The 25,014-nt window shown below is 42.7% G+C and overlaps 1 protein-coding gene across 1 annotated transcript in view; it reads right to left on the bottom strand.

Annotated features, from left to right (window-relative positions):
• LOC130188914 (meiosis inhibitor protein 1-like) overlaps window positions 1-25,014 on the bottom strand; it is a 48,994-nt gene that overhangs the window by 10,115 nt on the left and 13,865 nt on the right. Inside the window, exons 10-27 of the mRNA XM_056407479.1 lie at window positions 24,791-24,890; window positions 22,281-22,415; window positions 21,743-21,857; window positions 19,264-19,355; window positions 18,769-18,916; window positions 18,252-18,363; window positions 16,216-16,276; window positions 15,531-15,628; window positions 10,715-10,895; window positions 9,334-9,484; window positions 7,913-8,091; window positions 6,941-7,064; window positions 6,577-6,766; window positions 3,639-3,641; window positions 2,817-2,930; window positions 1,625-1,735; window positions 438-613; window positions 72-156 (exon numbers count right to left, since the gene is read on the bottom strand). Of these exons, the coding sequence (XP_056263454.1) occupies window positions 72-156; window positions 438-613; window positions 1,625-1,735; window positions 2,817-2,930; window positions 3,639-3,641; window positions 6,577-6,766; window positions 6,941-7,064; window positions 7,913-8,091; window positions 9,334-9,484; window positions 10,715-10,895; window positions 15,531-15,628; window positions 16,216-16,276; window positions 18,252-18,363; window positions 18,769-18,916; window positions 19,264-19,355; window positions 21,743-21,857; window positions 22,281-22,415; window positions 24,791-24,890 (2,175 nt within the window). The remainder of the gene's footprint in view (window positions 1-71; window positions 157-437; window positions 614-1,624; window positions 1,736-2,816; window positions 2,931-3,638; window positions 3,642-6,576; window positions 6,767-6,940; window positions 7,065-7,912; window positions 8,092-9,333; window positions 9,485-10,714; window positions 10,896-15,530; window positions 15,629-16,215; window positions 16,277-18,251; window positions 18,364-18,768; window positions 18,917-19,263; window positions 19,356-21,742; window positions 21,858-22,280; window positions 22,416-24,790; window positions 24,891-25,014) is intronic.

Here is a 25,014-nt window from a genome sequence, read left to right as displayed (position 1 = left end):
CAAGTACCTGTGATCCTTACAGCATGTCAGTCTTTAAAAACAATCATCAAATAGAATTCAGAGTTTGTTACCCAGCAAGAGATTGTCTGTGTTTCTTTTCTGAAAAAGGAGTCGGTGCACAGCCGTGTCCAGACTCCAGCTGACGCTCTTTTGGACCTTAAATAATGGAGAAAGAACAAGAGAGAGAGAGGGGAGGATCAAAAGAATAAAAAATTAAAACCCATCAATGCCCATTAGAATGTGTTAACTCTGCAGTGCCAGGAGAGAAGAACGTGCATCCCAACTGTGATGTGTACTAACCGGATCCAAATAGAGTTTTGTATTCTGAGTTCACGTCTGAGTCTATCCTCCATTTGCTGCATGTTGTCTATATCTGGCCTTGACCGTAATAAGTTTCCTTCGTGAAGTTGTGCTAAGCGCCGAGCCGCAGTGTGTACCTGAGCAGAGTGAACGCGCTGCAAGGTAATGAGGGAGGACAGGAGTAGATGGCAGCAGCACAGCAGGGCTGAAGGAGGACAGGCGGATGGAGAGAGGGATGGAGCGGAGGAGGAGGAGGAGCAGACTGTCTGCAGCTGGTCCATCAGTCCAGTGTTGGAGAGCAGCACGGAGACAGCTGAGGAGGACAAAGCACTATGTCATCAGAGAGAGAGAGAGAGAGAGAGATGCAGGCAACCGCTCGCTCGCTCACACACAGACACTTCTTTTGTGAAACGTTACAAATAATAAACTTGTTACATTTAAACCGCACTCGGGCACAATCACACGGGCCCCTGTTCGACTTCTCAAGCACATTAACCCACTCACTCGCACGTCTTTTGGTTTAACTTAATATGCAACCAGCAGTTGAAAGAACCTCTAGCCTGAGGCTGAAGTAACGTGCATCTGTAAACTCAGCAGCGGTGATGAAGAAGCAGATTGTGAGTGCAGGTAAACAGCAGAAGCGGTAAGGCAAAGCTTTGGGCATAATTAGCTTTGCTTCCCAAAGGCGTGCTCGCTCTCAGGCCATTGGCCTCGCCTTATTAACTTCAAACCAGCTCATTGCTGCTGACCTCAGCCTGCATTTTCTTCAGTATTTAGCTTTTAATAAAATCAATGGCATCGAATAGTTGATGTCTTTGAGAGGAGGTTTAACACGTCTTGATTCCTCCTGTTGATTGCAGCTCACTGTAAATTGTTCCATCATCGTTATTACCTCACACTGCGGAGTTATTTCTTCCGTATTTTGGCTGGTTGGGTCTAATTTTGCATCCGGTTTGTACGATTCAGCGGGAGTGATTTGTTGTTGTTGTATAATGTGTGGTCTATGCGATTCACGTATTCACACAACACCAAGCTCTTGTCGGGATCTTGTGATGATGTGTGAAACGCTCTCTGACTTGATGGTGTAAGCGTACAAGACAATGTGCAGGAGTGTGTGCCACCACACAAAGATAGAGAGCAGCTGTTTGCTTATCCCCTCCTCTGTGTTTAAATGCTGCATACTTGTCAAGGTCATCCTCTTGCTTCTGATAAAACAGGGCAAAAGAAGGGATACGTTGGAACAAAGAGGGAGGGAAAGAAAAAGGGAGGGGGGGTTAAAAAACAAATGAGGACATACAGAGACGAGAAGAATAGTGTATCTAACCTCTGTCGGTGCAGTGTGGCGGGGACAGACTCAGGCAGCAGTACAGGTAGCTGAGGGCAGGTAGCAGGCTCCCTGTGTCTGTAGGCTTCAACGTCCCGGCTAGATTACTCACTGGAACACACACGCACACACACACACACACGCACACACACTCAATTCAAGTGTCTATGTAACTCTGTAATGATTCCTTCTGGTCACATGACATCTGTTCTTCTGTCCATCCTGGAGAGGGATGCTCCTCTCTTGCTCTCCTGAAGGTTTCTTTCCCTTTTTTCCCCCTGAAAGAGTTTTTTCTATTTCTTGGGAGTTTCTCCTGATCCGATGTGAGGTCAAAGGTCAGGGATGTCTATGTGTACAGATTGTAAAGCCCTCTAAAGGCAAATTCGTAATTTGTGATATTGGGCTATATAAAATAAACTGAATTGAATTAAAAAAGTCTGACGCCTCACTTGGTATTTTATCTGCAATGCTCTCAAAAAGACAAGAGACACCGAGACACGATGGGACGGACACAAAAGAGACAAACATGTCACATCACGTGTCCTGACGGACGGTAAATACTGAATTAATCTGATCTGCCAGTGCAAATGGGAAGCTGGAAAATGTAACTACGCATACAAAATGAGTTCCACTGATGCAGTAAAAACACAAGTCACAGAGGAACGAAGCTGTGTTGACACCGGGGCAAAAATAAACGCAAATGTGATTCTAATCATAATAGAGTTAAAAAATTGCCAGACGAAATGTCTCATAAATTCTGAATAGCATTTTCATTTTCAGATCAGCAGCGAGCACTCCCCCGCTGATGGGGATATTAAATAAAGAATGAGTGATGCCTCCGCTCAGAAAGGAATATAGGTGAGATGAACTCGGCAGCGAAACCCTGTCTTAGTGCGGTTACCAGATGATTGTGTGTCTGTAGCGTAGCAGCTAAGTGCGAGTGGGAGACATACTGAAGTGTTTAAGAAGTCTCACGACAGCAGGGAGCTAAATGCATTGCGTGTGTTGTTAGCGAGTGTCTTTGCGTGACAACGTCTTTGTGTGTGTCCGGCTGTGATGCAGCAGACATCTTCCGCCCTGAACGTCGGGTGCGTGCCTTACATGTAAACACGTGTGTTTGTGTTTGCGAACACATGAGGTCTGCGGGGAGTTTCCCTCGGTGTGACCGGCCAGCAGCACCTTTTGATCTCACCGTGATAGAGCAGCTTGAAGTGCACTCCATCCATCTTACTGTCAGTGGAAGATGAAGGCGGGTCACTGGCCTGCAGCACACAAAGCAGCTTCAGCACCAGAGGGAGTGAGTTCACTGCAAAACACAGAGAGAAAGTAACAGAGGACGACAGTCGGCACAAACGGGACGGAGATCAGAGAGAGGCAGAGACAGATCACATGGACATGAAAGTAAAAGGTTTGTGGTAGTGCTGCGAGCGAGAGAGCAGGCGACTTAACAGGAACGGTGAGGGGAATGAAGAGTCAACAGTGTGTGTGTGTGAGAGAGAGACGAGGATGAGAGCGCTATGAACAAGGTGTCGCATCAAGAAGAGTCAAGAGGAAGTAAGCACATCTTTCCCAGAAATATAACAAAATAGCGTGCACATTTTAAATAGCAATAACAATATTCTGGGACTGAATCCAGAACGGGTTGAGGGAGTATAAACGGAGCAAAAGGAGAGCTGGATGGTGAAGACAGGAGACAGAGAGCAGGAGGACTAATGACAAGTAGGCAGATGAGGCATTTCTTTCACCGCCGTAGAGCGGCACATTAAAATGTCTCCCCTTGGAATGTCGCTGCATTAGAGCCTCGCTTAAAGTATATATTAATGCAAATGACAGCGGGCTGAACTGGAGCGCATGCACGGATAGCGGCCTGTAATCCCCTGCGGCGCCTGCGATGAGCGGAAAGCCGGCGCAGGCTAACCACAGCAACAGTTTGTGAATCCCCAGCTGGCCGCCCGGTGCTGTGCCCTTCAGCTGCGCTCACTAACATGGCCGAGGTCAACAGACATCATAACACCAGCTGCTCACACCTCGGCCAGAAGCAACGGAAACGCACCAATGGGAATAGAACTCCAACGGGAGCGTTCAAACCTGACTATTTGGACAAGACGTCCTTTTAAATAAGAATTAAACACTGAACACCAACAATGGTCAAATACCGTATTTTCCGCACTAAAAAGCCTTTAATTTTCTTAAAAAACGACAGTTCGCCTTATAATCCGGAGCGCCTTGTATATGGATTAATTCTGTTTGTGCTTACTGACCTCGAAGCGATTTTGTGTGGTTCACGGCGCGCTGTCAACATGTTTTAGTACGACTTCGGTAAACTCCAAAGCCGCACCGCTTGCAGCATCACGGCTACCGCAGTTAGGAGCGTCGCGGAGTAATACTGCAAAAACCAGATCACTGAAAAGAAGATCCGGTCAGAGCACGTCACCAACATGGACACAGTTCCCCTCATCTCTGATACCCCCGTGAACCGCACCGTGGAGGAAACAGGGACCAGAACGATGTCACCCTTCACTGTAGTTCTCGCTTGCGGTTGTGAGTGTATTGTGTTGTATTTTACGTGTTATAACTGAACAATGTTGAGAGTTATTGTGAACCGTTTCATAAAATTTGACTGGCTGACTGTTTTGTTTCACTTAATGCGCCTTATAGTCCGGTGCGCTATATACATGAAAAAAGATGGAAAATAGACCATTCATTGACGGTGCGCCTTATAATCCAGTGCGCCCTATAGTGCGGAAAATACGGTACATGATATTTCAGTATTTAGAGCAGCGTCACTTTGTTTTTTCAACTTTTTAAGAAAGTATATTTTTTAAATCTCCTTATTAGTTTCAGGGTAGCTTGTGTTGTGATGTCATGATCATCGCTGTAATACCATTTTTCTGATGCTTGACAAACATGTAAACAGATTGTAAATATGTAAACAGATTGTAAACATGTAAACAGATTGTAAGCATGTAAACAGATTGTAAATATGTAAACAGATTGTAAATATGTAAACAGATCGTAAATATGTAAACAGATCGTAAACATGTAAACAGATCGTAAACATGTAAACAGATCGTAAACATGTAAACAGATTGTAATATGTAAACAGATTGTAAACAGATTGTAAACATGTAAACACATTGTAAACATGTAAACAGATTGTAAACATGTAAACAGATTGTAAACATGTACACAGATTGTAAACATGTAAACAGATTGTAAACATGTACACAGATTGTAAACAGATTGTAAACATGTACACAGATTGTAAACATGTAAACAGATTGTAAACAGATTGTAAACAGATTGTTAACATGTACACTGTCTATTTTATGACATGATCTAACAAATACTGCACATTGCTAGCTATTACTAAAACACAATATGTTGATATCATCTAATAACCAATGTCTTTCAAAATGTGCCGTTCGCCTGCTCACTTCAAACTATCTGAATACTGAAATATAAGATTAACGCTATTGAAACCAAGCTGGACACGGTTTCCTTCTCAAATATACATTTGAATACAAAACCAGTGTATGGTTTTGTATTCAAACAGATACTTCCATCTGTTCAAACTAAATCAATAAAATGCACTTTAATGCCGGGGAGTCGGCTAGATAAACAAGTCTCTCATTTCCCACCATCTGTACTGACAAAGGATGCTGGGAGGATTCGTCTCAACGGAGGATTAATGGTTCCTCCCTCCCAACATTAATCAGAAGCGACAGGTGTTCTGGGACCTGTTTTTCCATTTAAATCCAATTTAAAAACAACCAAGATCTACGGGACACTTTGTGATTACACTTAGGTTAAAGCCAGTTTGCCTGGCTAAACGGCTCAAAGAAATAACACCAGCATGCGCCACCTTTGCTCCCGATAAACGCCGGTGCATGGCATGTAGTCGTAATACGGGACGTGGAAAACATTCCTACTTGGTGATCGATGAACTGTACAACTACAAATTCAGTCCAACAACAACTCTGAACATTGTCTTTGGGTAGGAGGGTGAACAGATATGTTTGTGTGTACATCATGAGCCCACCTTTTAATTATGTCTTTATTAATTAATTGTAAGTTGAACAGTTGAAAGAGAGAACATGTTGGCATGGAGAATGACCCAAAAAACATCAACACGGTTATTCTTTAAATGATACACCGTGGGAATAATTACACTAAGAGCTTTCCATTACGATGCAATGGACATATCAATCCATGACTTTATAGATGTTTTACTGCTGTGTCTGGTAATTGCTATTTTCATATAATTATTTAATTTCCGTCTATCATTTGTTGGTTTACTCAGATTAAGTTTGTGAAGTTGAGCATTAATACATTTTAATATGGTAATTGGAGGATAAAATCTCAAATTATCTCCGATAATCTTGATTTCTAAGTATAAAATGAGAAATTTAAAGCGTGAAACAGACCAACACATTCACATTTCAGTACATTAATTACTAATTTTTACAAATCTGCTTAATGCAATTTACATGTTTTTGATCTGCCTTTGGAAATAGAAGTATATGAAAAATATGCCAGTGGCTGTTAGATTTTCTTCACTCACCAGCCAAAAAGCGATAGTTAAATTCCAATACTGTTTTAGTGGCACTTTACAACCCTTCTGTCACTTATATTATGTTTATCACCAGCATTTCTACGGCGAAGTGGAGACATCCAAAAGATTCTTCCAGTCTCTTGCCAGCAATGTGTCTCGTACTTACGGCCAAGCAAGAGGTCCAAACTCTAAAAATCTATTCACTCCAGTGTTCCATCATTTCTAGTATCTTCCATTACGGTAAATCTGATTTCATTCATTCCAATAAACTTGAGCTACGGGATAGTTGCATTGAACTCGGCTTTTACTTCAAAATATGTTTTCTCTAGGGATGCAACAGGTTTTTCTCCAATACTTCTAAAGAGATATATATATATTCTGTGTTTATGTCTCTTACCCTGTGCAGTGGGTTCCTTTCCAAGCCCGAGGCCCATGTTCCCCACGCTGAGCCTCTGTATTGCCTGCAGCAGGGCTGGCATAAGATCGGCACACAGGTCAGCCTCATAGTCTCTTTGACCACGGATAAAAACTTCCAGCACGGCCAGGGCTCGCCCTGCCAGTGTGGCCTCCCTGGTGCACACCATGTCCTGTAGTCAGACAGACAGTACCAGAGTGAGTGTTGTCCTAATACTGGTTAAAGACAACTGTGTGTTCTCCACAAACTACGAGACCCAGAGCTTATGACTGCTTCATATTGCTACACAGGAGGCAGCATTAGAAAAGTGTCTTGACTTTATAGTGGCTAACTTAAAGACTCTCACCAGGAGGCTCAATATGACCGCTGGGTACTTCTCAGTCAGAGTCAGCAGCTCCATCGTTTCCTTGTCTGGCTCCTGCTCTTGTCTCTCGTCTGCGTTGCTTTCTCCCTTCTCCTGTATGGCCGCATGGACCGAGTGATGAAATCCAATCACTTCTCATTAATGCTCATTTGTGAATAACACATACTATAAAGCAACTCCAACAGTTACTCTGTTACAGTGAAAATAAAGCTAGGATGGATGAAATTGGTAGAAACAAGCGAGATTAAGCAATTTTGTTTTAAATTAGCGAACTAAAACAACCTTGCCTAGTGCTGTAGGCTGGCAGCCGAGCCCTTCAAGGCCTCCCTCCAAAGCAGATCCCCCAAAATTATCTCGATGAACATAACACTATTTTTTTGCTATAACAGCTGTCAAGCCAGCAGCTTGTGATGGAGTCTGGGGACGTGCAATGAGGCAGAGCATTGGATTTATTAATTGTTGTTGTGATTTTTAACAGAATTTCTACAAATACAACAAGAACTCATTCTAAAATACATTACATAAAACACAGCACGCTGAGTCAGTTTCCTGTTTCTGTGCCACATGGGTTTCACCACTGCCCCGCCCCTTTAGGAGACTGGCGGCAGGTCCTGAGTCTATTAACTCCAATGAGAGAAGTGAACGTGGACACAGATTATAACCGATTCTTTCGCCCCACAGTCACCAGAATAACTTTCGAGAGCCTTTTTCTCACGAGCCGTAGCATCAGTTGAAGTGGAGAGTATTTCTTGATTTAAAGAAAGGTTTTTCTAAAAAAAGGAACAGATGTTTTTGCTCTTCCCTTGTCTCACTGCGGTATGAGTTGGATTGACTGATGTTTCCCTTTTCAAAACAGTTTCCAATGCTGACTTCTCAGATGTGTAACCATGTGGTGGGTCGGATGAGAATACGTGGGAGTCCGAGATAGAAGAGAAACAACTGTGTCAACGTACCACGTTCTGCTCTGCATCTCTGTGCTGAGCTTGCAACCAAAGTTCCAGGACAAGAGTCCCATATTTCTCTGCTAGATCTGGATATCGCCAGATGAAGTGGAGAAGTGCAGGATGGTGGATGTAGAGGGAGGGGAAGCTTTGGCGGGGGCTGAGGGCCTTGCTGATGCAGTTTAAAGAAGCCTTGAGTGGGTTGGAAGATAAGAAAGATATGGTTAAGCTACAGCACTTTCTTTGTGATGAGCGTAGTAACACTTGCACTTTAAATTCAACATTTCAAAAATCTAAATGTGAATGCTTTTAAAACCCCACTGAGGCGGAGCCCTCAGTCACAGCAGGAAGTCGCCTGTAATCTGGTGCTTATATATGTTATTTTCATTTAATATATACTCTTCTGCAGTGTGAGAAATACCCGTTGGCAATAGGCAGGTCCCCAAAGGGTTATGCTGAAGTCACACACACACACACACACACACACACACACACACACACACACACACACACACACACACACACACACACACACACACACACACACACACACACACACACACACACACACACACACACACACACACACACACACACACACACACACACACACACACACACACACAGTAGCTCTGCCTCTTCAATATCCTGCTTTAATCTAAGTTAACAACAACATTGGTTCAAATTTGTCCAAATGGGGTCAGTTTAGATCCACAAATATTTGTTTTAAATTTGAATAATGAATGCAGCTGGATGTCATAGACTTAGCTTTTAATAGACATTTTAGTGACAATTGCAAGTAATACATCATTCTTATTATTTATTTTATATTTGAGAGACCCCCCACAAAACTTTTGCTGAGTCTTTCAATCCAGTATTTCACACACTGCTATTAAGAATTATGTAATGTACTTTGAACTAAATATAAGTTATTTTTAAAAAAAGGTCTTGTCTTGTAGCATTTGAAAGCTAAAATTAATATTAGTTGCTGCTGAATCACGGATCAAAAGATGAATATGAGCTGTCAGGCTGTGATTCCGAGTAAAGCGTGTCCTTCACATTCACGGTGTCCATATTAAACCGAGCAGAACTCGCGCTCCAGTACGCGCTGTTCTGGTTACCTGTGCACAGGAAAAACAACACTTTGAACACCTTAATGGAGCCCAATCCGTCTCCAGGATTTCACTTTGTGTTGTGAGGATGACTCACTGGACGGAACATTAAATTGAATAATAGAAAATTGAGGCAGACTACTTTCCGCCAACATTTAAAATATTCTTCTAAAAAATAAATACTGAACAGTTCTCCCAGGAATGTACTGAAAAAGTCTCAAATACAGTCTAAACTTTACTTTAACGATACCTCGACACTGTTTGTCTACTGTTCTACTTCTGTGAGTGACAGAGTGTGTTTCTGTACGCCGATCATAGCTACCCCGTCGAGGTCAGGGCTCTTGTCCTGCGTCCTTGCCAGCAGGTAGAGGGCAGAGCGCAGCGCTGAGCGAGGGAGGGCGCCGCTGCCCTGCGACTGCACGGAGTGCAACAGCCACATCACACTGGAGAACACCGTCTGGTCTGGGAGGAGTCTGCATTGCGCACGCACAATAATGAGGACGGTAACAAGTATATGTGGATAAACATTTGCATTTGGATGTATACAAACACACAGACACACACGTGCGTGAATGTCAAACACACCTCAGCAGACACGGTCAGTGTGAGGGTCATTGAGAGGACAAACACACGAGCTGTGTGCAAAGCAGACTACGTGCTGTTGATGTCCCAAACTTGGCATCTCTCATTCTCACAGAAATACGCACATAGACAAACACTGACAGTTAGAATGTATACCAGCGCACGTGCAACCGCACGCACCCGCATTCACACAGATCCTCCCCCCGAGTACACACACTCAGCCCTCCCACGCTATGTAAATCTCTGGCCACAGCTCCCATTAATCTAGATGGGACCACACAGCGGTGGGGAGAGGCTTTCATCCCCTTTTCCCTGGGGGGCTAATGCACAGCCGAGGCTCCACAGAGGGACAGATTAAACTTCCCGAAGAGGAAGACACATCGCTGAGGTCATAAAACATGTACTTCAGAACACCCTCGTGGGACGGGGAGAGAGCTACATGCCAAACCTACTGTTTTCCAGATGAGGCTGAGTAATATCCTGATATAAGAGATATCTTATAGCCTTGTATTTCAACGATTCCAAAACTGAGACGGAGCTCGTATGTGGTCTTTTCTGCTCACGATGCCTGCTTTTCAGAATTTCTCCGCAGTTAATAAACTTGGACTTCAATAAATGAAATAAAATAAATATTTACAAAATCGATATCCTTTTCAAGATTACTTTATGCATCAAATATCTCTGAACGCACCGACAGATATGCGCCGCATATCGTCAGGCCACAAAGGTTTACACACAGAAAAGGGAGCAGAAGAAGGTCTGGTGACATCTTACTCTTTATATAGATTCTTAAGGCACACTGAAGCAACACAACCACTCTACAGCTGCACTTACAAGTTGTAATACCAAAGTGCTTCTTTTTTTTTTTTTACTGATGCTGGATTATTAATTGGTTCTTTCCATTTCAACTCCAAATTCATTATTTTCTTTTTGGTCCTCAAGTTTTAAATTGAACAAAGAATGACTTTATAATAGGCAGAGTGCTTGCAAAACCAAATGTTACTCTTCTTTTTCAAATCGTGTTAAATTATGAATCCCCAGAGTGATTTGAGTTTATGTTTTCTCTTGCTCGTGATGTCCTGTGTGTCCCTGTGGGCAGAGCACACCGTGTACTGCATTACCTGTCTCCCTGCTGCAGGGCCAGGTGTAACATTATCACCAGACAGTACTGGGTGGCCCTGGGTCCTTTGTATTCACACAGCTGGAGGCCCGGAGATTCACACAGCAGAGTGGGCCAGTTAGACAGACGGCAACACAGAGAGGGAAGGTTGTACAGCAGAAGATTCTCCACCTCCTCAACATCTGGGGGCAAAAGAAGAGAAACACACAGGATCAGGGATTAACAGTCGATGCTTGAAACAAGAACAGGAGAACATTAGAGAAAGAGAGACTAGAGAAGAGGAAAGAGGAAAGGATACGGGTGAGGGAAAGAGATGGATGGTACAAAGTAAAACACATCAGGAGAGACCCTGAGGCCTCATTTATGAAGGATCGTTACTCAAACATGTTGTGTTTACGACTACAACAAAGCCAACGCTGTTTCTGAATAAATTATCTGGGAGTGAAAATGAGTGAAGTCACTATGATTTCACACATTTCCAATTCTCTATTGTTAAAAAAACAAGCTATGGATGTCATGCATGCTAAAAAATATGTTATTACAACATTCTCTGAAGGGCCACATCATGTAATACAGCAAAGTAAAAGAATGTTAATATCCATAAATGCGGTCCCTAAAGGACAGGAAGACGGGGGTGGGGGGTGGTACCAAGAAGAACAGTACAGCTGCAGGTGAGATGATGCTGAGGAGGGCTTCCCACCTCTTCATTAAAACACCGGGACACAAGAAAATGATACTTAAAAATAAATAATACTGCATTAAATGGTATGAGAGAGAAAAGAGACCAAAGGGAAGGTAAAGCCCAGCAGGGAATTCACATCTTTTTATGAAACAGCTATAAGAGTAGGACTATCTGCAGCGAGACATCGCCTCCATCACGGGGTGGTCTTTAGGGAGCTGGAGAGAGAGAGAGAGGGGCGAGGGAAAGAAGGATCGGGATAGAAAAATAGGAAAATTAGATGCAGCATACAAAGAGGAGAAAGAGAACAATGCAGAAGGAAAAGTGGAAACGGAAAACAGGACAATTGAAATATGGCACAGAAAAAATACTTCTGTGCATTTCATCTTCTTAAGGGTCTGGAGAGAAGGGCAAAACAAGGTCATTTTAACCTTTAATCGAGGAGTGAGGGAGGCAAAAACACCAAATTCAGTACATGAGGGAATTGCAAGAGAGCAAGAGCAAAGAAAAGAATGACAAAAGGGGAGATGTCAGACAGGGATAGGGGTCAGTGATGCATGACCTAGAGGTCAATGATGCATCACCACACAGAGGCTATAAAGCCACGCCGAGGTCTGCGGGGAGAGAGAGACTACCAATCAGCCAGAGAGGAAGACAAAGTGAAGGAGGGAACAAGGGTTGATGAAATACAGGAAGAGAAGGAGAGCTCAATATGAAGAGGAACCGAAGGGGTAGGCGGCCAAGGCTGCAAACCCAGACAGAGAGCAGTGTGGTCGGGAGGGACCGCTGTGAGGGAGGAGCACTCAATAAATCGGCATTGTTTAAAAAGAATGAAACATATGAGGAAAAAGGGGCACCGGGCACTAATGAAGCCATCAGCTCCAGGGGACTGGGGAGAGAAGAAGAGGCCGATGTCTCCAAGGGAGGACTGGGGGAGACGGGGGAACACAGCAAATGACAGACGGATGAAGAGGATGAGGAGGGAAACAACAGATGGAAGACAACAAACGGTCCAATAAAGCAGACTGCAGCGAGAACATAGGAGGACGGAGAAGAGATGAAGCATTTGAGCAATTATACAAGTGTCAGACACGTACAAATCACAATTACATCACAGTTATTCAATCAAAAAAACAACCAATCTGAACGCTGACAGATATTACAGTGCAGAACAAGATGGAGAGGAGAGACGGCAAAAATATGGTCCAATCTGTTTATTAAGAAATATGAGAGGCTGGAAATAGAACAAACCGATAAGGGAGACGAGAGGGAGGAAGACGGATAGAAAAAGGGAACAAACAGGAGTCTAGCTCTGCAGAAGCCATTATCCAAAGCCACAAGCACAAACAAACACACACAGCTTCACACTCGCTCAAACAACTCTTACATCTCATTACCTCAAAGACATATTTGACTCAACTCAGGTTTCAATGTCACATCACGTCTCCGGGGAACAACGGCAGTTCCCAATAAAACGTGTCTTATATTTCATTTTCGGGGATGCTACGGTGAAAGGGATTAGAAGGCGAGCAGCACAGAGTTTAGCTTTTGTTTTTCCTCACTTAGCGCGTCACTTCACCTCAAGTTACCTTCCACTAATGTCATTTACTTCAGTCGAACACAGTCAGGGGCCCATGGAGGTGATTAAGAGACGAGTCATCCGCTGTCTCGCACAGCAACTCAGAACCGGCAAGCAGACGGGGTCCAGTGTTCAGGCCAAGGCCGTTTCACACATTCTACATGTTTACAGTCAACACGGCTTCCTGGAGCTCATCTGTAGTGTCTACGACAACATGTTTCTAAAATGGCCTTCATTGTGTAATTAAATGAGTAATTATTACAAACTTAAAGAGAAAAGGCATCTTTATTAGGGAGGAGAATATTGTTTGATTTGATTGATGTTTAAAGTCAACACACGTATAATATATATATACAGGACTGTCTCAGAAAATTAGAATATTGTGATAAAGTTCTTTATTTTCTGTAATGCAATTAAAAAAACAAAAATGTCATGCATTCTGGATTCATTACAAATCAACTGAAATATTGCAAGCCTTTTATTCTTTTAATATTGCTGATTATGGCTTACAGCTTAAGAAAACTCTAAAATCCTATCTCATAAAATTTTAATATTTCCTCAGACCAAGTAAAAAAAAAGATTTATAACAGCTGAGTGTTTGTCAAGGCTCAGGAAACCCTTGCAGGTGTTTCGAGTTAATTAGACAATTCAAGTGATTTGTTTAATACCCTACTAGTATACTTTTTCATGATATTCTAATATTTAGAGATAGGATATTTGAGTTTTCTTAAGCTGTAAACCATAATCAGCAATAAATCAGAATAAAAGGCTTGCAATATTTCAGTTGATTTGTAATGAATCCAGAATGCATGACATTTTTGTTTTTTTAATTGCATTACAGAAAATAAAGAACTTCATCACAATATTCTAATTTTCTGAGACAGTCCTGTATATATACAAATATAGAGAGAGAGGGAGAGAGAAAGAGAAAAAGAGAGGGAGTGAGCATGAGCAGGCAAGAGAGAGAGAGAGTGAAGAGAAAAGGCATCTTTATTAGGGAGGAGAATATTGTTTGATTTGATTGATGTTTAAAGTCAAAACACGTATAATATATCAATATAAATATAGAGAGAGAGGGAGAGCGACAGAGAGAGAGGGAGAGAGAAAGAGAAAAAGAGAGGGAGTGAGCATGAGCAGGCAAGAGAAAGAGAGAGAGAGTGAAGAGAAAAGGCATCTTTATTAGGGAGGAGAATATTGTTTGATTTGATTGATGTTTAAAGTCAACACACGTATAATATATATATATATATATATACAAATATAGAGAGAGAGAGGGAGAGAGAAAGAGAAAAAGAGAGGGAGTGAGCATGAGCAGGCAAGAGAGAGAGAGTGAAGAGAAAAGGCATCTTTATTAGGGAGGAGAATATTGTTTGATTTGATTGATGTTTAAAGTCAAAACACATATAATATATATATATATATATCAATATAAATATAGAGAGAGAGGGAGAGCGACAGAGAGAGAGGGAGAGAGAAAGAGAAAACGAGAGGGAGTGAGCATGAGCAGGCAAGAGAAAGAGAGAGAGAGTGAAGAGAAAAGGCATCTTTATTAGGGAGGAGAATATTGTTTGATTTGATTGATGTTATAATATATATATTTATATATATAAATATATATATATACAGAGAGTGAGAGCGGCAGAGAGAGAGGGAGAGCGAGCATGCTTAAACTAGAATGTAATTCCATTTGCATTTTAGTGTCACATCATTTTCTAAGTACACGCCAGTGATTCTAGACAGATGAAAACAAATGTTCTCGTTAAGCTCTTAATTTTGTTTTCTTTATTAAATAAACGCTGCATAGTCCGCTTGATTTCGTTTGTTTAACACCTCTTGTGCATTTAATAGTGCCGGGTGACACATTTAAAGTTAAGTGAGACCGTACGTCAACACACAAATCCCCAGAGTGGCAGTGCATTCATCGGCGCGCTCGCTTGCTGTGGTAAACACCTTCCTGACTTCACCTCCCACGGTCTGGTCGGGGAGTTCAGGCCGTCACACCGAAACTATTACGAGCAACGAGTGGCAATTATAAAGAATATTGTCACGATCTGCAGCCGCCAGAATCCTTTCAAAAAAAACTTCAATTTGTTGGTAGCGAGGTCCGACGGTCTGCCCCGTGGAGCAGAACCTGCATGCCGTAAATCTTGAGCCGATGAGGCATTCAGAATATCTACCGTCACACGCTTATGTTGGTAAGTCAGTGTTGAGTTCAGTCTGTTTCAGACCAGTGAAAACGTCCCTGTAGGATCTCTAAATGATGTCATCCATTTTAAATGTATTTCCGCAGGTTTCGATAGGAGTCCACTGGGATTGGCACTTTTTTATTTGACAATCAAAATTAAGACAAAACGTCATATTTTAGTGAAAGAAAATGAATGTTTTTGCCAACCGACCACACTTCACCTCCTTTACACAACAAACGAATCTTAGTGTTCAACAGTCGTAGAAAACCGGACACAGACAACATTCCTTGGAAACAGGAAGAAGGGTTAAACTGGCAATTCATGTCGCTCTGTTAGTGTGTGTGTGTGTGTGTGTGTGTGTGTATTTGCATACCATGCAGACTGGAGGCAGAAGCAGGGTCGGACTGATGAAGCAAAGTTATGCTGAGTTTCTGTAGAAAACCACAGCAAGACGTGTTCAGGTACGGGTGCCTGAACGAATTGGAAAGAGGGAGAAACACAGAATGAGAGAAAATACACAAAGATAGAGAGGAAAAAAAGAGAGAACAGGAAAACACGGCGGCAATAAGGGGAGAGTGAGGGCACCCGGGATAAACCGAGCAACTAATCTAACAAACGTCAAAACCGTGGAGAGGGAACTGTGAGACACGGGATGTGCCTCGACTTCGTCTTTTCAGTTTCATTACAGCTCAGAGCGGGGGGGCCTCGAGTCAGCCACGTTTATGACCACCCTGACACACACAAAAGCCCATATGCTTACATACGCAATCCAAACACACACACACACACACACACACACACACACACAGCAGGCTGTGAAGCCGCAGACCTGTGTCTGCACTGCTGAGGACCGGCTTGTTGGGGAAAAGGAGACAGAGTGACGGATGCCTCAGTCAAATGATCTGTCTCACAGTTCAATGAGCACCAACAGGGAATGATAATAACAACTCAGCTTTATGAGCCGCCGTGGTTTAACACACACACACACACGTTGTAATTGGTGTGTGGGTATGTGAGTTTGTGTGTGTGTGTCCTCAGGTTATCCTGTTACACTCTACCTGTTTCCCGCACACAGCAGCCCTTTGTGCTCCAGAGGCAGCCGGTAGAAACCAGAGGACGCTGGAGGGAGGAGGAGGTGTCGAGCAGAATAAAGGATGAGACGGTAAGAAATGAGGAAAGGGAGACGCATGGTAATAAAAACACTATTTATACAACACTTTTTCAAAACAAAAGTCATCGCTAACAGGACAGACAACTGTCAATATTGTTCCCAAACGGTGACATTTTAATTTAACGTTGGTTTTAAAGCTAAACCCCCACTATATTATTTTAAAAACTCAGACGGTCAGGGGGTAGAGCTCATCATTTGGCCACGTTGGAGGTAATGAGACAGCAGGCCTGTTTTAATTGTGATTGGAGAAAAGAAGCTAAACCATAAAGCTGTGCTTAATGCCTTGGCTGTGTCCGTGCTGCAGTGAGGGAGCGAGACGACTCCTCACTTATCAGAGAGCATTTTATTTCACAAAGCTCCTAACTCACTTTCTCCTGGACCTGCGCCAAGGTGCTGCTGAGCCATATCAGCAGAAAATGTCCGCTTTGCTTTGTTAGCTGCTCTGAACGTGAATATAAAGCTTACATTTCTGTTTCATGCTTCACACTGGCTCAAAACGATGCCCGAGGCGACGCGCTTCCTGTCAATAGTTGAGGCTCATCGTGGGCACTGCCAGCTTTGGACAGATTGCTTTGTTTTGCCCTACAGTGATATGAAATGCCATCCGGCGAACAGTAAGGCCATTAGTCCCACCTCTGATGAGAGCAGAATCAACTGTTAGCGAGGCTTTTATAGGAAGAGCTGCTATCGAGGTTTTAAACTGATACGGTGAAAAAATAAATATAGTTTTTGTGACATGGTTATATTAATGTCACTGTTGGTGCTGCGAGACCGCCCCCTTAAGACAGGCGTGGCCTCCCTTTATGTGCAAATGGTTTTTTGAAAATGCTGTTTTCACTGCAAAGCAGAAATAAAAATGAATCGAAGCTGAATATTTGATGTGTTAAATGAAATAATACATAAATAAATGTATGGTTTGTAACTCTTTGTAAGGTATTTAATTTGCAAATCTGCATTAAAGCAGCAGGCATGTTTAAAAATATGTTTTAAGTGGTAAATGTCCTTCTGACCACTCAAAGCTAAACTTTGTGACATCATACACTGACGAGGAGCCGCCTGCCCATCAGGACTAACTAACATTCACATTTTCTGGGTTAAGTGCCTTGCCCACGGACACATCGACATGGGCTAGCGGTGCGGGGATCGGACCCCCGATCCTCTGATTGAAGGACGACCCCGCTCTCGGTATGGGGCGGTGCTACATGTCGCCAGCAGAAACAAGACATCAATAAAAGATGGGGCTAATTTAAAAACATGAGCTGTGGGCTCACCCTGCAGCAGCCGTCTCAGGTCCTGAGATCATAAATCTTCTTCTGGTAGTTTAGCACTAATGAAGCTTTACATTTTCAGTCCACTACCGACAACCACCAGATAAAGACATTGAAAGAGAGACGCTGTCCATCATCTTACAGTACGGTCCATAAAGTCCTCTTCTTATTAAGTATTTACCAGATTCAGTGTGACATTGATTATGACGGATATATTTTGAATGAAGGCAATGGAAGATTTGTTATATTATTCTATCGGACTGAATGAAAAGAAAAGCAACTCATGAAACAGTTGACTTTATAATTTAAAGTCCTGTGCGGTTTTCCCATAATGTCCAAAACAAATGAGTATTTCTCTGCTGTCAGTATTGCATTTATCTTTATCCAACATGAAATTAGTTCTGTTGTAGGAATGAGTTCATAATCTTTTTTCTCACACACAATCCTATATAATATTACAAGAATCTGATTTTACGACTAGGAGATTTGTATTCCTTTTATCCAGAATAATCATAAGATGGTAGAAACCGACATACGGGTTGACACCCAGCAAGTTTGCAGCCCTGAGAAGACAGAATGTGCGATACGAATCAAATCCAATCCTGGGACGCTCGTGTGACGTTGATTTAAGATTATAAAGTGTTCAGCGACTCACCGAGCTTATTTGCAAAGAGAGGCCTTAAAGATGGAAGCAGGGTGAACTGGGAGGAGAGGATGGAGTAGAAGTACTGCAGTATCTGAGCGTTGGGTGCATGCTCGCACATCCCCTACACACACACACACACACGCACACGCACACAGAGGAAATCACTCGCAAATGACCTCAATACAAACAATGAACAATTTCTTCTCGTCTGCTCGATGATTTGTAGCCGGAATAGAACCAACTTTAGAAAAACACAACATAATAGAACAATTACTAGCACAACGGTTTGTTTGCACTAATGTAATGCAGACAGAGTGTGGCTGCTCTTATTATGTAATAGAGTTATTTCGAGAAACAGATAGAAAAAAAAGGTAATCATTGTCACCTATTTCTCAGAAAAAAGACGTGGCAAATTGCAAGATCAAGTTTGTGAGAGAGATATATAAAAGGTTAAGATGGAAGAAAAGTGAATCAAACGTGTGCACCTGTGTGTGTGTGTGTGTGTGTGTGTGCTTTCAGATCTCACAATGACGGTGGGTATCCAGACGGAGTCGCAGCAGTGCAGCAGACACCGACAGAGAGACTTCAGTGAGTCCTGAGCGTGGCTGTGTTTCGATGGAGCTGTGAACGTGTTCTCCTTCAGAACCGGCTCTGATGCACACTCCTCGGCCAACCTTGGACAGACACACACACACACACACACACACATTTTAATGCAAACACTGCCACTCACATACATAACAAAATAACACAACAACATAATACATACTGGTAAAGATGCATACTAAGGATTTCACTAAATTCCATCATCTACATTTAAACATGTTGCAGTTTTAGCTGAAACTTTAATTTAGCTGAGTCACCCATATATTTAACAGTATTCACATCCGGAATGTGATAAAGTAGCACTTTATTCAATACTATGCTCAAATCAAGTCCTTAAGTAACAATAACGACTAATCTTTCAACAGGTTTATTCACTGTCCCCCTTCAGTGACGACATGTAACCCTCCGTGCTGACCTGCAGGCTGCCTGGAAACAGACCAGGGACTGGAGCAGGAACCCTTCGGACCTGGAAGCCGGGCTGTTGGGGTCTGGCTTCTTCAGACTCCTCTGGAGGACACCAGAGAAAGATGGGGGGGGGGGGGGGGGGGAAACAAGAAACATGATGAGAGGAGAGAGCAAGTCAATTTGATCAAATCCTGCCAGATCACAAAGAAGATTCATCATCCAAACAGATTTCCTCAAGAGAATCACGACAGTTGGTGTTTAAAATAAATAAAACTTGAAGTCCTTCTTTCGGATGTCCTGATCCGAGTAATTTAATCTAACAGTCTGATACTTATATATTAATAGATAATACAGTTGTACAATGCACAATTCAAGTATATTTAAATTATTGAATTCAATCCAATGTGCTTGACAATGGGTTAAAACATGTCTGCACCCAGGCTGTTCCTTAGTGTTTTCTTAAAGAAACAAAGTAAGCTACAATATGATTTAAATGCCTCCTGACAAAACAAAATGCTTAATGCAGGATTATAGTAAAACCAGTATGCTAAAAATAAACAATAGAAATCTTAAGGACACTTCAAAGTCGTGTTGTAGCTTAACATGAAAACAGTGAAAAGAAAAGTAGCAGCATTGCAGTAAAACCTAAACAGCAAAATAACAACATCTCCAGGCACTCGTTTGAAATCAAGGAAGTTCTTAAAGATCTTTTATTTGAGCTGCTGCGTGAGCTTTTTCTCTCTCTCTCATTCAGTTATTCTCTCGCCAAAGATTCCTCTTCAGGAAAATCAGCATCTGTTAGCGTTCAGCCAGTTCCTCTTCTCATCAGCCACATGTGAGACTGCACGAAAGAGTCTCTTGCCTTCCACAGGGGGCACAGAGGGACCAGTGAGGCAGGAGTGTGTAGCACTTGCCCTCTACTGCTGGAGTGGGTTGTCTGACCTTGGGAAGGTTTTCTCCTGAACAACTACTGATGAGGTGCTCACAGACCCCATCCTCAATCTCTTCTAAGATGTCATTAGAGACACTGCCGCGGCTGCTGCTTGCTGTGTGTGGGGCTTTGCCTTTCACTGGAAGCCCTCCTTACCTCCTTCTACTTTAGCTCTTGAATGAGAGTATCCTCAGCATACCAATCTGGATATCTTCCAGATGTGCCTGTGATGAATGCTTTAACCCTCCTGTCGCCTTCGGGTCAATTTGACCCGATTCAATGTTTAATGTCGGTGTTCTTTCGGGAGTCAACAAACAAACATAAAGTACCTCACACTTAAACTTGGAAAACAATATTAATTCTAATAATTTTCTGGAGATTTTAATAGCTGGGGTCATATTGACCTCAAGGGTAAAATATGTTAGTAAATATAAAGGTAACAGGAGGGTGAAACATTGAATCGGGTCATATTGACCCGAAGGCAACACAAGGGTTAAGTATCCCACATCTTTGAGTCATTGTGTCTGTGATGAGTACAACCAGCTGAAGCATGTGCACCATGCAGCCATTGCTTGGTAACCCCATATGATCCACTGCCTTATAAAAATACACATTTGTATGCTCTGTTGTTGTGCTCTGCTGTACCTCCTGCTTTAAATCAACATTGGAGTGAATCCAGTGTGCAGTGGGGCTAAGCAATGACACGGGGCAAGCGTCAGAACTCCAAATGTCTGTGGTAAAGCCAATAATAGTCTGATAAAAAAAAGAAAAATAACACATATGTGTTCAGAAACCTTGTTGTTAAGCTTTGGGACGGCTCACGTGGCTCTAAAGCTCCATGAGCGATGGGCTGGTCATCGAAAGGGACGCACCATTACCCTCTCTGTAGCCCTTTAGAGGTGTCCTCTCGTGTTAGCTGCTTGGGCGCAGCCTTTGCCTGAGTAACTCACTGTATTCCTTTAGGTGGTTATTTTTCTTTATATATTGAATGCAGCTCCATTACTGTGTTACCACGCTTGCATTGCAGACATTACAAGTGGCTCTTGGACTATTTTTCTTTTCCAATTTTACATTTGCGTCACCTGTGTGACAGCTGGTGTAAAGTAAAGGGTCGTTCGTGCTCAATATAGCCGATACAATAATAATAAAAAAGACTGATAGGCATCCTTAATTATATACATTCATTAATAAATGTAAGCTTTAAGTTGGGACATGAACACATGCCATCCAGACATATCTTACTAACAGTTGCATCACTGTCTGTTACACCTGTAAATAATGCTCCACAGTCTGCGGCATCGAGTAACAGCAGGAAAAAAACAAAAAAACAAACAGTAAAAGACATTCAGTCCTTCAGAGAAGAATTAAATTCCTCTTCATCGAACCTGTCATCACAGATGTACTGGTTGACACGTTGCTAGACAGCATCAACAGCTGTTGTGATAAACATATAGACACAATCTTAGACAGACGGAACAGACTCTTCCCTTGTCTTCCAGTTCTTGAATTGTGTGTTATTTTATATTCGTGGATCAGCCATAAAGAACAACTAACTCACGGAGCTTCGATGACGGGCAGCAGAGGGAAGGGGCAGCTCTGAGTACCTGCTGGTGATAGCCTCAATCAATCCCTCTATCTTCCCATACTGGACTGGTCTGGACTGGTGGTTCAGTCTAGAGGATTCAGAGTGACAGCAGTTTATACAAAGGAGGGTTAAGTAGGAGGGGAGGGGGGAGGAAGGCCTTTCTGGGTAAGTGTGTCTGTGTGCGTCGGTATGGGCAAATATTACAAGTGTGTGAATAAAAACAGCTCCAGCAATATACCTACGAGGAAGCCTTTCCGTCTCTGAATGTGTGTGTGTTTACTGTTAACCTGTGAGTGAGGTGTGTGTGTGTGTGTGTGTGTGTGTGTGTTTGTGTGTGTCCAACTCGCACCTGTTTGTAAGTCCAACATCAAAAATGTTAGGAAGGACAATTTCTTAGACAAACAAAATGTATCAACTAACAATCATAACTTTGTCACCCTCAAGACAAAGTGTGCTTGACAGTGTGCGACTCCTTCATGTGTCCACAGGATGTGTGTGTGTGTGTGTGTACCTGAACAGGGCTGCTGCAGCGTTGGCAGCCTGTGTGGCGACCAGCAGGCAGGAGCAGGAGACTCCACCTAACAGAGCCTCTGAAACTGCCTCGAAACCCGAACCGCTGGGGAACAGGCGCTTGCTCGGGGGCTGCCTGTCCACAGATAAATAAGTGGCGTTGTTAAATGCCGCCTTGAAGCGAGAGGAACAGTTGCTGCACTATGCAGGGAAATGGGCCATGGACAAGCTGACCTCTGGGCTGCACGATATGTTATTTCTTCATTGACATTGCGATGTTGGAGATCCAGCCTCTTAAATGTTGCTCTCAGTGCATCAGACCACTGCTTTTCACATGCACAATTTAGGGTGAAAATGCCTCCTTATCTCAATATAAATATCAGAAAAAGAAAATGTACCATGTCAGCTTTTTTTAATAAGATGCAGCGCTGTAGCATCTACGATAAATTATACAGGAATCACTGTTGTAAACTACCAAATGGGATGGAACTGTGTGGATCCTAAATTAGCCGGTGAACCGATGCCAAAGGTCCTTTTAGAATGTTTTGCCGAAATGTTTTTTGACATTTTGGCCCCGACCGTCTGTTCTTTTTCCTGATCTGTCTGTCATTCTTTGGCTTGCTGTGCCAATAACAGCAGTGACTGTCACAAAGAACTCGCCGTCCCTCACTAACGCCCACAAAGACACTGGTTCTCTCTCCTTCAGGGCACATAATAAACAAATAGTGCTGAACTATCGCCGTTACAAAGATCACCAAAGTACGTCTCTGGTCTATGACGGAGCGCCACAACAGCTGTGGACTGGCTCCCTGTTGCCACAACAGTAGTCACACAGAACCTAAATAACACATCAATACACACAAAGGTGCACACAAACTGGTGCTTATCTATAGATAAAAACACAAACAAAAACAGCCACAAACGAAGAAGCACTCACTTATACACAATGGCTGTCACACACACACACACACACACACACACACACACACACACACACACACACACACACACACACACACACACACACACACACACACACACACACACACACACACACACACACACACTTCAGCTTGTTCAGCTTTTAAGAGCTCTGCTCTGGCTTGTTTTACTGTTCCACTCAGCGTAAATGACACATTTCCCTTGCCATTTCAAATCTCTTATCCTCTGTATCATTGCCATGGGAAGGGAAGAACATTTCATTAAAATTGTGTCAACCTTGCAGAAATATGACAACGTTTTACTGACTCGTGATGTATTTTCATCTGCGAGCCAGTAGACACTTAATTCAAATATAATTAAACCTTTCCGGTGCACCGTATTTAACACGTTTTTGATGTCGCTGAAGTGGTTCTGTCATGATCTGGAGTTTGTGTCTCCCTGTGAGTTTGTGTCTCCCTGTGATTGTCTGCCCTGGCCCTGATTGTTTCCTTCTGTGTGATTGCTGGCCCCGCCCTCATTGTGTCCACCTGTGTCTCGTTCCCCGTTGTCCAATCACCTTCACCTTGCCTGTGTATGTAAACCCTGTTCGTCTCATTCACAGTGTGGCTTCGTTCCGTTTGGTCTGCGTTTTTGTTGTCCTGTTAGTAGTTTGAAATTAAATAATTTTGTTTGCAGTTATGTTGGCATTTGGGTCCTCTCTCGCTGCGACATCCGTGACACCGCATGACAGGTTCAGTTTATGTACAAATGTCATTAGCATAGGGGTCTTCTGGTGATATTAACACACAAAAGCATCACAACTACATTCATTATAACTTTGGTTAGAAAGTTAAAAAAACAAAGAAAGACAATGACATCAATCATAACCATAATGTAATTATATCACAAAATATGATCAACTGACAAGTTTTACAAAGTGAAATAGATCCCAGCCGATGCTTAAGTCATCAAACGCCATCTCATTGCATGATAATTATGTCAACTCAATATCACATCTTTCTTCAGAGTTCAGTGGACTATGGCATAACGTGAATAAACTACAAATCTCTCCAGTTTAAAATAATTCCCAATGAAAGCTGTTTGCTGTCTGTGGATCATCCTGATCGACCAGGACACGGTTTCTGACATTTTTCAATCCTTCTCAGTGCGGCAGGAGTCTCGGCAGCAGATATCTCAAAATCTAACTAAGTAAGAATCTCAACTGTTTTTTGTTGTGTTCAGCTGAACTGACCTTTCACAAAAATAGGCTTAACAATTCTTTCCATTGCAAAATACCGAAAAGGAATCTTGAGATGAAAATGTCAGCACGAAGAAAGTGCGATGAGTTGCAGCTGTGTCTACCTGCGACGTGACACTCGTGGTCACGCGAGTCTTTTCACTAGCGATGGACGATATTTTGTTGTTTAAGGAGCGAGTGGCTGTAAAACAGTGGATGCATTTAATTTATTTTAAATTCTTCACAATAAAAGTCCCCCCGCTGTTGTTGCTGCTTACATTTCCTACCTGCAGTTTTAATATATTTCTGTTATTGAGGAACAGCCGTGAACAAAGTTCACTCATGTCACACACCTTTCCAGTATCTCAGTGAGGAGCAGAAGACCTTGTTTCGGCACTTCGAGGTTGGTCAGCTGCAGAGCCTCCTTCAGGCTGCGCACAATGGAGTCAATACCTAACACACAAACCCATTGTGACTGAGAAACACTCGACCTGGCCGACAACAACACATCCGTCTCATCTTCAGACAATGATGTCCTGCATTCAAATGAGAGTGGCATGCTCATGAATGGAACACA

The sequence above is a fragment of the Pseudoliparis swirei genome, chromosome 23 (assembly GCF_029220125.1).
Source record: "Pseudoliparis swirei isolate HS2019 ecotype Mariana Trench chromosome 23, NWPU_hadal_v1, whole genome shotgun sequence".
NCBI lineage: Eukaryota > Metazoa > Chordata > Actinopteri > Perciformes > Liparidae > Pseudoliparis > Pseudoliparis swirei.
This window is presented reverse-complemented; position numbering and strand designations above follow the sequence as displayed.